The sequence below is a fragment of the Gallinula chloropus genome (genome assembly GCF_964237585.1).
Source record: "Gallinula chloropus genome assembly, contig: HAP1_SCAFFOLD_742, whole genome shotgun sequence".
Taxonomy (NCBI): domain Eukaryota; kingdom Metazoa; phylum Chordata; class Aves; order Gruiformes; family Rallidae; genus Gallinula; species Gallinula chloropus.
The window spans coordinates 1-15,331 of NW_028168633.1; the positions used below are offsets into that span (position 1 = coordinate 1).

Below are 15,331 nucleotides of genomic sequence, written 5' to 3' on the forward strand. Positions count from 1 at the left end.
CAACTTTCTCTTCTAGCTGCCCCTAATCCCCCCCACAAGGGTTATATAAGGGGGGGGGGAGTGGGGGGCTTGAACCCCCCCCCCATCCTGCTGTTGCACCCCTTGTGCCCCCCCTCACCCCCCCAACCCCCCCCTCCATCTCCCACGGCGCAGACGGGGATTTAGAGCGGCTCTAATCCGCTCCAGGGGGGCACAGGGGGGACGTGGGGACACGCTGGGGGGGGGACAGACACACAGACACGCGATTTGGGGGGGGGGGGGCATTGTGGGTGGGAGGGGGGGTGGGTGTGAGAGGAGACCCCCCCCCTCCGCCTTTTTTGGGACCACTCCCAACCCTGGGGTGCCCCCTCACTGTGACCCCCCTCCTTGACCCCCCCCAAGGAACCCCCAGATTCCAGGCAACCCCCCCCCCAACCCAACCCCCCCCCCGGCCCCCCTCATTGCCAGCCCACCCCCCACTGTCTCCTCCCCCCACCCCTCCCCAGGGACCCCCCAAATTCTAGACCACCTCCTCCATCCCTTGGGACTCCCCCAAACCCCACCGGCCCCCTACAACTCAGGGACACCCCATCACTCCCCTGGCCCCCCCTGAGACCCCCCAAACCTCCCCAGCCCCCTCATCCCCTGCCCCCCCCCCCCCCATGTCCTGCCTCCCTGCTCAGGGACCCCCCCAAATTCCAGGACTCCCCCAGCCCCCTAAATCCTAGGGACACCCCCTCACTCCCCTGGCCCCCCCAATACCTGAGACCCCCCCCCAACACACAAGCCCCCTTCATTCCCTGCCCCCCCCCCCCATATCCTGCCCCCCTGCTCAGAGACCCCCCAAATTCCAGGACTCCCCCAGCCCCCTAAATCCAGGAGACACCCCCTCACTCCCCTAGCCCCCCCAATCCCCAAGACCCCCCCACAAACCCCCCCAGCACCCCCCTCACCCCTCCCCTTCCCCCCCCCCCCCGTCCCCCCAACATCCCATCAGGCTCCTGGAACGGCGCCAAGACGATGAGGAAGGGCTGGAGCTGGGGCCTGGGGGGGGCGGCACTAGGCTTGGGGGGGGGTCCCGCGCCGCCCCCGCCCCCCGTGGTGGACTGCACGTGCTGCGGGCTGCCGCGGCGCTACGGCATCGCCGTGCTCTGCGCCGTCGGCTTCTGCATCAGCTTCGGCATCCGCTGCAACCTGGGGGTGGCCGTGGTCAGCATGGTCAACGGCGCCCACGGCCAGGTACCGGGGGTGGGGAGGGGTCCCCAAGGGGCTGGGGGCTCAGGTGGGGGATTCCAAAGGATGGGGAGGGTCCTAGAGGGGGTTTCAGGGGTATTGGGGGGGGTCCTGGGGGCATCCCGAGGGATGGGGGGAAGGGGTCCCCAAGGGATGGGGAGGGCTTGGGAAGGGTCCTAGAGGGGGTTCCAGGGGTATGGGGGGGTCCTGGGGGCATCTTGAAGGATCCTGGGGGCATCCCGAAGGATGGGGGGGCTCTGGAAGGGTCCCCAAGGGATGGGGAGGGTCCTAGAGGGGGTTCCAGGGGGATATGGGGGGCCTTGGGAGGGCCCTGAGGGGGGTTTCTAGGGGTATGGGGGGGTCCTGGGGGTGTCCCAAGGGATGGTGGGAGCCTTGGGGAGGGTCCCAAGGGACTGGGGGGGCTCAGGAGGGGACCCCAAGGGATGGGGAGGGTCCTAGAGGGGGTTTCAGGGGTATAGGGGGGTTCTGGGGGCATGCTGAGGCATCCTGGGGGTGTCCCGAGGGATGGGGGGGTTCTGGAGGGGTCTCCAAGGGGCTGGGGAGGGGGGGTGGGGCTCTGAAGGGGGACCCCAAGGGATGGGGAGGGTCCTAGGGGGGATTCCAGGGGTATCGGGGGGGTCCTGGGGGCATCCTGAGGGATGGGGGGGTTTGGGGGGGTCCTGGGGGTGTCCCAAGGGATGTTGGGAGCCTTGGGGGGGGGTGCTGAGGGACTGGGGGGGCTTAGGAGGGGACCCCAAGGGATGGGGAGGGTCCTAGAGGGGGTTCCAGGGGTATGGGGGGGCCGTGGGAGTGGTCCTGGGGTATGGGGCATACTCAGGAGGGGTCCTGGGGGGGGGTCCAGGGGTATGGGGGGGTCCTGGGGGTGTCCCGAGGGACGGGGGGGCTCTGGAGGGGTCCTGGGGGACCCTCTTAATTTAACACCCCCTCAATTTAACACCCCCCTCCCTAAACTTAACACACTCCCCCCAATTTAACCCCCACCCCCTCCCCGTGCTCCCAGCACGCCCAGTTTAACTGGGACCCCGAGACGGTGGGGATGATCCACGGCTCCTTCTTCTGGGGCTACATCGTCACCCAGATCCCGGGGGGCTTCATCGCCCAGAAATTCGCTGCCAACAGGTACTGGGGGCACTGGGGGGACACTGGGGGGGCACTGGGGGCAGGGGGGGCGTGTGTCACCCCCTCCCCACATTGCACGAGGCTCCTGGTGTCCCCTGTGTGTCGTCACCCCCACACGTGTCCCCCCCACATGTGTGTGTGTCCCCCATGTGTCCCCCAACACGTGTCCCCCCACATGTCCCCCACACGTGTGTTCTCCAACATGTGTTCCCCATACGTGTTCCCACACATGTGTGTCCCCCACACGTGTCTCCTTATATGTGTCCCCCCTCAATATGTGTCCCCCATGCGTGTTCCATGTGTTCTCCCTACATGTGTGTTCCCCACACGTGTGTCCGCTCACACATGTTCCCCCTCCCACGTGTGTGTCCTCCCCCACGTGTGTCCCCCACGTGTGTCCCCCACATGTGTCCCCCCACACGTGTCCCCCCCCATGTGTCCCCGCCCACACGTGTCTCCCCCACACGTGTCTCCCCCACACGTGTCTCCCCCACACGTGTCCCCCCCACATGTGTCCCCCTCATACGTGTCCCTCTCATACGTGTCCCCCCCTATATGTCCCCCAACACATGTGTCCCCCAACATGTGACCCCCATATGTGTGTCCCCCACACACGTGTCCCCTCTGACCCGTGTCCCCCCCTGACCCCCGTGTCCCCGCAGGGTGTTCGGCCTGGCCATCGTCTCCACCTCGCTGCTCAACATGCTGATCCCGGCGGCCGCGCGCACCCACGTGGGCTGCGTCATCGCCGTGCGCGTGCTGCAGGGGCTGGTGGAGGTGAGGGCGGGGCCGCCGCCCCGCGGCCCCATTGGCTGCGGGGATGGAGTGTGGGCGGGGCCGCTGCCGCCTGGTTGGGCCGCTGGGGAGAGGGCGGGTGGGGGGTGGGGGAATGAATGGGCGTGGCCCCGCCCCCTGCAGGGTGTGAATGGGTGTGGCCCCGCCCCCTGCAGGGTGTGAATGGGCGTGGCCCCGCCCCCTGCAGGGTGTGAATGGGCGTGGCCGCGCCCCCTGCAGGGTGTGAATGGGCGTGGCCCCGCCACCTGCAGGGTGTGAATGGGCGTGGCCCCGCCCCCTGCAGGGTGTGAATGGGCGTGGCCCCGCCCCCTGCAGGGTGTGAATGGGCGTGCCCCCTCCCCCAGCAGGGTGTGAATGGGCGTGGCCCCGCCCCCTGCAGGGTGTGAATGGGCGTGACCCCACCCGCTGTAGGGTGTGAATGGGTGTGGCCCTGCCCCTCCTGACCCGCAGGGTGTGAATGGGTGTGTGGGTGGGCGTGGCCGTGCGTGACCACGCCCCCTCCCCCCCCCCCAATGTCCCCCCCAGGGCGTGACGTACCCGGCGTGTCACGGGATCTGGAGCAAGTGGGCCCCGCCCCTGGAGAGGAGCCGGCTGGCCACCACCGCCTTCTGCGGTGGGGGGCTGGGGAGGGGTCCCAGGGGGTCCTGTGGGCTGGGGAGGGGTCGTGGGGGTGTCCTGTGGGATGGATGGGGGGCTGGGGAGGGGTCCCGGGGGGTCCTGTGGGATGGGGAGGGGTCCTGGCGGGGTCCTGTGGGCTGGGGAGGGGTCCTGGGGGGGGTCCCGTGGGATGGGGGGGGGCTGAGAAGGGGTCCCGGGGGGTCCTGTGGGATGGGGAGGGGTCCTGGCGGGGTCCTGTGGGATGGGGAGGGGTCCCGGGGGGTCCTGTGGGATGGGAGGGGCTGGGGAGGGGTCCCAGGGAGGTCCTGTGGGCTGGGGAGGGGTCCCGGGGGGGTCCTGTGGGCTGGGGAGGGGTCCCGGGGGGGTAATGGGGGGGGTCACATGGGGGGGTGTCACATGGGGTGGGGGTGGGACCCGTGGTGGGTTCATTTGGGGTTGGGGGGGGGGTGGGTCTTTCTGCTGGGGGGGGGTGTGAGGGAATGTGGGGGCAGCTGGGCCCCCCCAGACCCCTGGGTTATATTGGGGAGTGGGGGGGCAGCACATCCATGCCCCCCCCCTCCCCCCCACGCCCCCCCTCCCCCCCACGCCCCCTCCCCAGGCTCCTACGCGGGGGCGGTGGTGGCCATGCCCCTGGCCGGCGTCCTGGTGCAGTACACGGGCTGGAGCTCCGTCTTCTACGTCTACGGTGAGACCCCCCCTCCCCAAATAACCCCCCCCAGTGCCCCTCCCACCCCTCCCTGACCGCCCCCCCGTGCCCCCCAGGCAGTTTCGGGGTGTGCTGGTACCTCTTCTGGGTGCTGGTGTCCTACGAGAGCCCGGCCCAGCACCCCACCATCTCCCCCGAGGAGAGGAAGTACATCGAGGAGAGCATCGGGGAGAGCCTGGGCGCCAACCCGCTGCTGGTGGGGGGCAAGGGGGGGGCAAAGAAGGGGGGGCAGGGGGCAAAGAGCAGGGGGCAAAGGGTGTGGGGCAAAGGGCAGGGGTGGGGGGCAGGGGGCAAAGGGCGGGGGGCAAAGGGCAGGGGGCAAAGGGCAGGAATGGGGGGCAGGGGGCAAAGGGCGGGGGGCAAAGGGTGGGGGGCAAAGGGCAGGGGTAGGGGGTAAAGGGGGGGCAAAGGGTGGGGGCAAAGGGTGGAGGGCAAAGGGCAGGGGTGGGTTGCAGGAGGCAAAGGGGGGGACAAAGGGTGGGGGGCAGAGGGCAGGGGTGGGGAGCAGGGGGCAAAAGGGGGGGCAAAGGGGGGGGCAGAGGGCAGGGATGGGGGGCAAAAGGTGGGGGGCAAAGGGTGGGGGGCAAAGGGGTGGCAAAGGGCAGGGGTGGGGGACAAGGGGGCAAAGGGCAGGGGGCAAAGGGAAGGGGTGTGGGGGGCAGGGGGCAAAAGGGGGGGCAAAAGGGGGGGCAAGGAGCAGGGGGCAAAGGGCAGGGGTGGGGGGCAGGGGGCAAAGGGTGGGGGGCAGGGGGCAGGGGTAGGGGTGCAAAGGGCAGGGGGCAAGGGGTGGGGGGCAAAGGGTGGGGGTGGGAGGCATGGGGTAAAGGGCGGGGGGCAAAGGGATGGGGTCAGGGGTCATGGGGGTCAGGGGTGGGGTCAGGGGTGGGGTCAGGGGTGGGGTCAGGGGGTCAGTGGTGGGGTCGGGGGTCAGATGAATCCAGCTGGTGGGGGGTGGGGGGTGGTGGAAGGGGGAAAGCTCTCTTGGTGAAGGTCTGGGGGTCAGAGGTCAATGCGGGGTCATGACCCCTGGGGGTGTCCCCCCCCGGCCCCTCCCCCCCCAGCTGGCCACGCCCTGGCGCCACTTCTTCACCTCCCTGCCCGTCTACGCCATCATCGTCGCCAACTTCTGCCGCAGCTGGACCTTCTACCTGCTGCTCATCAGCCAGCCCGCCTACTTCGAGGAGGTCTTCGGCTTCGAGATCAGCAAGGTGGGACCCCCGCCCACCCCCAACCCCCTCCTCAGCCTGGGGGGGGGGAAAAACACCCCCTGATGTAATTTGGGGGGGGGGTCTCGCCGCAGGTCGGGCTCCTCTCAGCCCTCCCCCACTTGGTGATGACCATCGTGGTTCCCATCGGGGGGCAGATCGCGGATTTCCTGCGCTCCCGGGGGCTGATGTCGACCACCAACGTCCGCAAGATGATGAACTGCGGCGGTGAGGGGCGGGGGGGTGGGTGGGGGGCGAGGGGAGGGGGCCGGGGGGTGACACGGAGGTGGTGTGGGGGCAGGGGGGTGACACGGAGGTGGTGTGGGGGCAGGGGGGTGACACGGAGGTGGTGTGGGGGCAGGGGGGTGACACGGAGGTGGTGTGGGGGCCGGGGGGTGACACAGAGGTGGTGTGGGGGCAGGGGGGTGACACGGAGGTGGTGTGGGGGCAGGGGGGTGACACAGAGGTGGTGTGGGGGCCGGGGGGTGACACAGAGGTGGTGTGGGGGCAGGGGGGTGACACGGAGGTGGTGTGGGGGCAGGGGGGTGACACAGAGGTGGTGTGGGGGCCGGGGGGTGACACAGAGGTGGTGTGGGGGCAGGGGGGTGACACGGAGGTGGTGTGGGGGCTGGGGGGTGACACGGAGGTGGTGTGGGGGCCGGGGGGTGACACAGAGGTGGTGTGGGGGCAGGGGGGTGACACAGAGGTGGTGTGGGGGCTGGGGGGTGACACAGAGGTGGTGTGGGGGCAGGGGGGTGACACGGAGGTGGTGTGGGGGCTGGGGGGTGACACAGAGGTGTTGCAGCGTGTGTCGGGGGTTCCTAGGGGTCTTGGGGGGGTGGGGGCTGGGGTATCGCTGGCTATGGGTGACCCCCCACCCCCCAATCCCTTTCCCTTCCTCCCACCCACCCCCTCGCCAGGTTTCGGGATGGAGGCGACGCTGCTGCTGGTGGTGGGCTACTCGCGGTCCCGCGCCGTCGCCATCTCCTTCCTCGTCCTGGCCGTGGGCTTCAGCGGCTTCGCCATCTCCGGTGGGGATGGGGATGGGGATTGGGGGTGGGGGACACACAGACACACGGGGCCGTGTGCCTGTGGGTGACAGTTTTACCCCCCTGTCCCCCCAAATCCGCCCCATTAGGGTTCAACGTCAACCACCTGGACATCGCCCCCCGCTACGCCAGCGTGCTGATGGGGCTCTCCAACGGCGTGGGGACGCTCTCGGGGATGGTCTGTCCCCTCATCGTGGGGGCCCTCACCCGGCACAAGGTGTGTGGGGGGCACAAACACCGGGGGAGGGGCACAAATGGGGGGGGTCACGGAATAGGCACTCTGGAGGGTGGGCACTAGGACCCAGCAGGGGGACACACACGGAATAGGCACTCTGGAGGGTGGGCACTAGGACCCAGCGGGGGGACACACACGGAATAGGCACCCTGGAGGGTGGGCACTAGGACCCGGGGGGGGGGGGGGGGGCGCACTAGGACCCGGGGGGAACACGGAATAGGCACCCTGGAGGGTGGGCACTAGGACCCAGGGGACACACACACGGAATAGGCACCCTTGGAGGGTGGGCACTAGGATCCGGGAGACACACACACACGGAATAGGCACCCTGGGGGTGGGCACTAGGGCCCGGGGGGGAGGGACACACACGGAATAGGCACCCTGGAGGGTGGGCACTAGGACCCAGGGGAGGGGCACACACGGAATAGGCACCCTGGAGGGTGGGCACTAGGACCCAGCGGGGGGACACACACGGAATAGGCACCCTGGGGGTGGGCACTAGGACCCAGGGAGGGGAAATGGGGAGTAAAAGGGGGGCACTGGTGGCTTTCTGGCCCCAAAGGGCGGCCCTGAGACACGGGGAGGGGGTTTGGGTGGGGGGGAGACGGTGGGGTTTATGGGGGGGGGCGATTGGGGCTGGGGGCGGCACTAGGACCTGGGTGGGCCAGGCGGGCGGAGGGGCGCTAGGACCCAGCGCCTCACCGCGCCCCTCCTGGCCCCGCCCCTCCCCGCTTTTCCCCGCCTCCCCTCGCCTCCCATTGGCCGTGGGGCGGTGATTGGCAGACGCGCGAGGAGTGGCAGTGGGTGTTCCTGATCGCGGCGCTCGTGCACTACGGGGGCGTGGCCTTCTACGGCCTCTTCGCTTCCGGGGAGCCGCAGCGGTGGGCGGAGCCTCCGCGGGAGGAGGCGGAGCCGCTGGCGCCGGGGGGCGGGGACAGCGAGGAGGAGGAGGAGGGGGGGGAGGGGGAGGAGGAGGGGGGCGCCCAAGGGGCCGCAGGACCCCCGGGGGGGCCCCCGCCGGGCTACGGGGCCACCGGCACCACCCCGGCCGCCGCTGCCCGCGCCGAGGCACACGGATAAACCCCCCCCCACCCCACAACCCCCCCTGGTCCGGGGCTCCCCGCCACCCCCACAGGCCCCCCCGCCCCTTCCCCACCCCCCAGGGATCCCCCAGCCCCACCAGAGCCCCTTCCCCCCACCCCCATTCAGACACCCCCCCCCCCAAAAGGCCGGGACTCCCCCCAATCGTGTTTCCCCCCCCCCCTTTGGCTGTACATATATAAATACAGGGAGGGCTGCGGCCCCTGGATCGGCCCCCCCGAGTCTGTGTGAGCTGCGGGGGGCTGGGGAGGGGGTTTGGGGGGCGGGAAGGGGTCCCTGAGGGCAGGGGAGGGGGTTTGGGGGGTGTGACAGGACGCCTGAAGGGCGGGAAGGGGTCTCGGGGGGGGGTAAGGGGGTCCCGGGGGGCTGGGGAGGGGATTTGGGGGGCGGGAAGGGGTCCCTGGGGGACCGGGGAGGGGATTTGGGGGGCGGGACGGGACGCCTGAAGGGCGGGAAGGGGTCCTGGGGGGCAGGGGAGGGGATTTGGGGGGTGGGACGGGACGCCTGAAGGGCGGGAAGGGGTCCCGGGGGATGTAAGGGGGTCCCGGGGCGCAGGGGAGGGGATTTGGGGGGCGGGAAGGGGTCCTGGGGGGCCGTGGAGAGGATTTGGGGGGTGGGACAGGACGCCTGAAGCGCGGGAAGGGGTCCCGGGGGTCGTAAGGGGGTCCCTGGGAGCAGCCCCGACCCTCAGGGTCTCCCCCCCACCCCCCCCCCGTGGCGCTGGCGGACGTTCCGTACAGCATCATGGCGCCGCCCAGAGCGGCGCCGCCTGCGTCGAGGCGTGGCTTCTGACGCCACTTCCGCCCCTGCGCCCAGCCCCGCCGGAAGCGGCGACCCCGTGGCGCTGGGCGGGAGGAGCCTCTTTCTCGCGCTGCCGGCGGCCATGGCGGAGCCGCGGGTGAGGCCCGGAGGGGCCCGAGGGGGCGGCGGGGCCGGGCGGGGGGCGCCGGGGCGGCCCCGGGGAGCCGGGAAGGGGCTGCGGGGAGTGGGGGGGAGTGGGGGGGTGTTCAGGCGGAGCGGGGGCGGCTGCGGGGAGCGCGGGGCCGGCTCCACGTGGAGGCCGCGGGGCCCGCCGGGGCCTTTCCCGGGGCCGCTCCCGGGGCCGCTCCCGGTAACTCCCCCCCCCCCCCCCCGGTGCCGCAGGTTCTGGTGATCGATGGCCGCGGGCATCTGCTGGGGCGGCTGGCGGCGATCGTGGCCAAGCAGGTGCTGCTGGGTGAGTGCGGGGCCCGCGGGGGGGGCGGGTACGGGACCCCCCCGGGACACCCCCCCAGGACAGGCCGGGACCCCCCCCCCCGGGACAGGCCGGGACCCCCCCCCCGGGACAGGCCGGGACCCCCCCGGGACAGGCCGGGACCCTCCCGGGACACCCCGGACAGGCCGGGACCCCCCCGTGACGGGCCAGGACCCCCCCCCACGGGCCCCCCCGGGACAGGCCGGGACAGGCCAGGACCCCCCCGGGCCACACCGGGCCCCCCTAGGGCCACACCGGGCCCCCTCCCCAGGCCCCCGGCGCGGTGATGAGTCCTCCTGGGCTGTTGAGTCTCACGACCTTGAGAGCCGCCTCCATGCACTACCAGCTGAGCGCCGGGGCTGGGAGGGGAAGGGGAGGGTGGGGAGGGGTATCCCGGTTCCCCCCCTCCCTCCCAGCTCCGGTTCCCATCTCTGACCCCCCCCCTCGCCCCTCGCCCCCTCCCCAGGCCGCCGCGTGGTCGTGGTGCGCTGCGAAGGCATCAACATCTCGGGCAACTTCTACCGCAACAAACGTGAGTCGGAGGCAGAGGAGGGGGAAGGGGGGGGATGGGGGGGCTGTAACGGGACCTTCCCCGCTCCGGGGGACCCCGGGGTGTATTGGGGGGGGTCCCGTGACGTCCCCTGTCCCCTCTCCCCCCCCCCAGTGAAGTTCCTGGCCTTCCTGCGCAAGCGGATGAACACCAACCCCTCGCGGGGCCCCTACCACTCTCGCGCCCCCAGCCGCATCTTCTGGCGCACGGTCAGGGGTGAGTTGAGAGGGGGGAGGGTCCCCTGCTCGCCCACCCCCCAAATCCCCATCCTGAGGCGCTCCCCACCCCCTGATTTCCACCCCCTTTCTTCCCCCCCCCCAGGGATGCTGCCCCACAAGACGAAGCGGGGCCAGGCGGCGCTGGAGAGGCTGAAGGTGTTCGACGGCATCCCCCCGCCCTACGACAAGGTGTGGGACCCCCCCCGGCCCCCCAAAATCCCCCCTGGGGCCCTCCTGATCCCCTGGGACCCCCCCCGAACCTCTGGGACCCCCCCAACCCGTGCCAGTGGCTGTCCTTCACCTACATCATGTGATGGGCCTTGGGAGCATCACTCCCTGATTACTCCCCCCTCCCCAATTCCTCCCCCCCTCCTCCCCAATTCCTCCCCCCCTCCCCAATTCCTTCCCCCCCTCCCCAATTCCTTCCCCCCCTCCCAATTCCTCCCCCCCTCCCCAATTCCTCCCCCCTCCCCAATTCCTCCCCCCCTCCCCAATTCCTCCCCCCCTCCCCAATTCCTTCCCCCCCTCCCCAATTCCTTCCCCCCTCCCCAATTCCTCCCCCCCTCCCCAATTCCTCCCCCCCTCCCCAATTCCTCCTCCCCCTCCCCAATTCCTTCCCCCCTCCCCAATTCCTTCCCCCCTCCCCAATTCCTTCCCCCCTCCCAATTCTTTCCCCCCTCCCCAATTCTTTCCCCCCTCCCCAATTCCTCCCCCCCCCTCCCCAATTCCTCCCCCCCCCTCCCCAATTCCTCCCCCCCCTCCCCAATTCCTCCCCCCCCTCCCAATTCCTCCCCCCCCCCAATTCCTCCTCCCCCTCCCCAATTCCTCCTCCCCCTCCCCAATTCCTCCCCCCCCTCCCCAATTCCTCCCCCCCCTCCCCAATTCCTCCCCCCCTCCCCAATTCCTCCCCCCCCCCAATTCCTCCTCCCCCCCCCAATTCCTCCTCCCCCTCCCCAATTCCTCCTCCCCCTCCCCAATTCCTCCTCCCCCTCCCCAATTCCTCCTCCCCCTCCCCAATTCCTCCTCCCCCTCCCCAATTCCTTCCCCCCCTCCCCAATTCCTTCCCCCCCTCCCCAATTCCTTCCCCCCCTCCCCAATCCCTCCTCCCCCTCCCCAATCCTGCCCCCCCTCCCCAATCCCTGCCCCCCTCCCCTCAATCCCCCCCTCTCTCCCAGCGCAAGCGCATGGTGGTCCCGGCCGCTCTCAAGATCATCCGCCTGAAACCCACGCGGAAGGTACGAGGGTCGATACTGTGGGGGGCTGGGGTGGTTTGAGGGGCTCCTCCACCTCTAAAGTACCCCCCCCCCAACCCATTTGCCCCCCCTGGCTCCCCCCAGTTTGCGTTCCTGGGCCGGCTGGCGCACGAGGTGGGCTGGAAGTACCAGGCGGTGACGGCGGCGCTGGAGGAGAAGAGGAAGGAGAAGGCGAAGCTGCGCTACAACAAGAAGAAGAAGCTGATGGTGAGGGGGGGACACACACCACACCCCCCAAAGAAGCATTATGGGGGGGGGCAACACTCCCCCCTCCCCCCAGAAAAATGGGGAGCCCAGAAAAAATGGGAGTGGGGGGCTTGAAACTGCCTTTTGGGGAGGGGGAGCTGGAAACGGTCACCAGGCTGGTTCTTGGGAGGTGTGGGGTGGCCTTGAAATCATCGTTTGGGGGGTCTTGGGGTTGTTTTTTGGGAAGGGGGGGGTCTTGAAGCTGTCACTTGTTGGGGGAGAGGGGGGGGGCTGGAAACCGTCATTGGGTTGTTTAATGGGGGTGGGGGCGGCTTGAAACTGCCTTTTGGGGAGGGGGCGGTGGAAACAGTCACCAGGCTGGTTCTTGGGGGTGAGGGGAGCCTCGAAACCACCGTTTGGGGGGTCTTGGAAGCAGCTGGGGAGGGTCTTGGGGTTGTTTTTTGGGAAGGGGGGGGTCTTGAAGCTGCCACTTGTTGGGGGAGGGGGGGCCTGGAAACCACCATTTCTGGGGGTCTCATTGAAACTCCCATCAGGGTTTCAATGCTGGGGGTGAGGGGGGGTCTGCTTTGTGCTCCCCCCTCCCCATTAACTCCCCTCTCCCCCCCCCAGAGCCTGCGGCGCCGCGCGGAGCGCAACGTGGAGGCGAAGACGGCGCCGTTCACCGCGGTGCTGCGGCAGCACGGGCTGCTGCTCTGAATAAACGGCGGCTGAGCTGGACTGGGAGGGACTGGTTTGGACTGGGGGGCACTGGTTTGGACTGGGAGGGGCTGGTTCCTACTGGGAGGGGGCTGGGGGCAGCAGGACAGACACCAGACAGGCGGGTTGGGGGGCTGTTCAGCTCTTTATTGCGCCTGGGGGGGCGGTGAATTGGGGGGGGTTCCATCCAGGGGGATGGGGGGTATCACTCAGCGGGGGTGGGGGCTGCAGGGGGGTCCCCCTCTTCCCCCCCACAAGCCCCCCCTGCGCTCCCCACTTGCTCCCTGGCCTCGTCCAGCAGCCGGGCGATGAGTTCGCTCTCAGCCAGCGGCATCACCGGGCTCTCGGTCAGACCTGGGGGGTCAGGGGGGTCAGGGGGGTGGGGGACACACTCAGGTGTCTGTGCCCCCCCCCCAGCCCCGATTTGGGGTGCCCCCAGCCCGTTTTGGGGTGCCCCCCCCCCTCACCCTGCAGCAGGCACTCGCGGACGTGCTGGGCCTCGTAGCGCAGGCCGGTGCCGTGGGGGAAGTTGAGGGGCTGGCAGGGGGGGGGCAGGGGAAGACCTCCCGCCGCCCCCCCACCACCAGCTCCGTGGGGCAGTTCATGTGGCTGGGGAACTGGGGAAAGGGGGGGGGGGCACGTTATACCCCACACCCCCCTCCCCAAAATTGGGGGAGGGTTGAGGACTTCACCCCTCTCTCATGGTGCCCCCCCCAGTGTAATAACCCCTCCCTGCCCCCCCCCGAACAATTGCCCCCATCCCAACAATTGCCCCCCCCAGCCCCAATCCCCCTATAACCCCCCCGACACCTCCCTCACTCCCTTCGCCCCCCCATTCTCCCCCAACAACCCCCCAGTGCAATAGCCCCTCCCTGCCCCCCCTCAAATCCCCCCCCACAGTCCCCCCATCCTAACAACCGCCCCCCCAGCCCCAATCCCCCTATAACCCCCCCAACGAGACCTCCCTCACCCCCCTTCCCCCCTGCCCAACACCCCCCACTGCACCAACCCCTCCCTGCCCCCCCCTCCATGGGATCCCCCCCCCCCCCCAACTCCCCCCCACCCCCCCCTCCCACTCCCCCCTCTCCCGGGGTGGGGTGGGGGGGGTGTGGGGGTCGCCCCCACCTCTGCCCAGCCGCGGGTGCCCCCCAGGGCCGCCCCCCCCGGCAGGGAGGCGGCCATGGAGCAGCTGAGCACGGCCTGGCGGTGCCCCTCGTACTGCAGCGTCAGCGTCACCGTCTCGTCCACCCCTGCGCCGTGCACGGGGCTTGGGACCCCCGGGACCCCCACAGGGAGCCCCCAGGGACCCTCTCCAGGGACCCCCCCCACCATGGACCCGCACACAAGGGGCTGGTACCCCCGGGACCCCCACAGGGACTCCCACACAGGGGGCTGGGACCCCCCCATGGACCCGCACACGAGGGGCTGGGACCCCCCATTGCCCCCCAGTCCCCCCATTGCCCCCATCACCCCCGGTCCCCCCCAGTCCCCCCATCACACCCCAGTCCCCCATGACCCCCAGTCCCCCCATAGCCCCCCAGTTCCATCACACTCAATCCCCCCATCACACCCCAGTCCCCCCACTGCCCCCCAGTTCCATCACACTCAATCCCCCCATCACACCCCAGTCCCCCCATTGCCCCCCAGTTCCATCACACCCAGCCCCCCATCGCCCCCCAGTCCCCCCATTGCCCCCAGTCCCCTATCACCCCCAGTCCCCCATCACCCCCCAGTCCTCCCATCACCCCCCAGTTCCCCCATTGCCCCTCAGTCCCCCCACTGCCCCCCAGTTCCATCGCCCTCCAGCCCCCCCCACCGCCCCCCAGCCCCCCTTACCCGAGGGGTGCAGGAAGCCCCGAGCCTGGAGGCTGCAGGGGGGCCCCCCTCCCCCCAGCAGGGCCGTGGCCATCTGCAGCCCGTAGCCCCCCAGGTCCAGCAGGGCCCCCCCGGCCAGCCCGGGCTCCCGCACCCGCTCCACGTCGCCCATGGCGAAGGCCAGAGACCCCCGCAGGATCCGGGGCTCCCCCAGCGCCCCCTCGGCCACCAGCGCCCGCAGCCGCTGCCAGGCCGGGAAGAACCGCGTCCAGAAGCCCTGGGGAGGGGGGGGGTGATGGGGGGGGTGATGGGGGGCACTGGGAGTAGGGTGGGGGGCCATTGGGATTGAGATGGTACTGGGAGCACTGGGGTGAGGGGGTTGGTGTTTCTGGGAGCAGGACGGGGGTCAGTGGGAGCACTGGGAGCACCGGGGCAGGGGCACTGGGAGCAATGGGAGCAGGATGAGGGTCACTGGGAGCAGGATGAGGGTTACTGGGGGCAGGATGGGTGTCTCTGGGGGTCTCTGGGCAGTCTCTGGGAGTCCCTGGGGGTCTCTGGGGGCCTCTAGGTGTCCCTGGGGGGGTCTCTAGGCTCTCTCTGAGGTCCCAGGGGGTCTCTGGGGGTCCCTGTGGTCTCTCTGGGGTCCCAGGGGGTCTCTGGGGGGTCCCTGGGGTCTCCCTGGGGGGTCTCTGGGGGGGTCTCTGGGGGTCGCTGAGGGTCTCTGGGTCTCTCTGGGTGTCCCTGGGGGCGTCTCGGGGGTCTCTGGGGTCTCTCTGGGGGGTCTCTGGGGGTCGCTGGGGTCTCTGGGGGGTCCCTGGGGTCTCTGGGGGGGTCTCTGGGGTCCCTGGGGGGGTCCCTGGGGTCCCTGGGGGGGTCTCTGGGGTCTCGGGGGGGTCTCTGGGGTCCCTGGGGGGGTCCCTGGGGGGTCCCTGGGGGGGTCTCTGGGTCTCCCTGGGGGTCGCCCCTCCCCCCCCCCCCCCACCTCCATGAGGAAGCAGCCGGCGCCGCGCGCGGCCGCCACGAGCTGCCGGGCCTGGCGCGCGCTGGGCGCGAGCGGCTTCTCCACCAGCGCCGCCTTCCCGCGCGCCAGGAACAGCCGCGCGGCCGGCACGTGCTGCGGGTTCACCGTGCTCACGTAGACCACGTCTGCGGGGACACGCCCACGGGGGCGGGGCCAGGAGTCAGACACGCCCACGGGGGCGGGGCCACGAGTCAGACACGCCCACGGGGGGCGGGCGGGGTTAGACACGCCCGGGCGCCCACAGGGGCGGGGCTTCCCCGCCCGGCCAATCCCACC

The 15,331-nt window shown here is 70.6% G+C and overlaps 3 protein-coding genes across 3 annotated transcripts; 2 read left to right on the top strand and 1 right to left on the bottom strand.

Annotated features, from left to right (window-relative positions):
- Window positions 1-999: 999 nt before the first annotated feature.
- On the top strand, window positions 1,000-8,040 carry LOC311204293 (vesicular glutamate transporter 1-like; the record flags this gene model as incomplete). The annotated part of the gene is made up of 11 exons (XM_084280742.1): window positions 1,000-1,218; window positions 2,234-2,352; window positions 3,015-3,129; window positions 3,673-3,760; window positions 4,364-4,450; window positions 4,528-4,667; window positions 5,533-5,679; window positions 5,772-5,904; window positions 6,597-6,707; window positions 6,815-6,942; window positions 7,744-8,040. The coding sequence occupies 11 exons, from the start codon at window positions 1,000-1,002 to the stop codon at window positions 8,038-8,040; spliced, it is 1,584 nt and encodes a 527-aa protein (XP_084136868.1).
- An 861-nt stretch (window positions 8,041-8,901) lies between these two features.
- RPL13A (ribosomal protein L13a) lies at window positions 8,902-12,240 on the top strand. Its single transcript, XM_084280744.1, has 8 exons — window positions 8,902-8,959; window positions 9,205-9,277; window positions 9,762-9,827; window positions 9,960-10,061; window positions 10,167-10,252; window positions 11,239-11,298; window positions 11,401-11,523; window positions 12,133-12,240. Exons 1-8 carry the CDS (start codon window positions 8,945-8,947, stop codon window positions 12,217-12,219), a joined length of 612 nt encoding a protein of 203 aa, XP_084136870.1. The 5' UTR covers window positions 8,902-8,944; the 3' UTR covers window positions 12,220-12,240.
- A 113-nt stretch (window positions 12,241-12,353) lies between these two features.
- On the bottom strand, window positions 12,354-15,180 carry DHDH (dihydrodiol dehydrogenase; the record flags this gene model as incomplete). The annotated part of the gene is given in 6 exon segments (XM_084280743.1): window positions 12,354-12,573; window positions 12,687-12,773; window positions 12,776-12,836; window positions 13,345-13,469; window positions 14,056-14,311; window positions 15,017-15,180. Coding segments are annotated over 6 exon segments (842 nt in total), but the record flags the coding sequence as incomplete, so codon positions are not given.
- Between the last annotated feature and the right edge of the window lie 151 nt (window positions 15,181-15,331).

Excerpts from the sequence above, each read along its gene's own strand:
- RPL13A (XM_084280744.1), top strand. Across the intron at positions 9,828-9,959 it reads CAACTTCTACCGCAACAAAC|TGAAGTTCCTGGCCTTCCTG; the intron begins GTGAGTCGGAGG and ends CCCCCCCCCCAG. Across the intron at positions 10,253-11,238 it reads TCCCCCCGCCCTACGACAAG|CGCAAGCGCATGGTGGTCCC; the intron begins GTGTGGGACCCC and ends CCTCTCTCCCAG.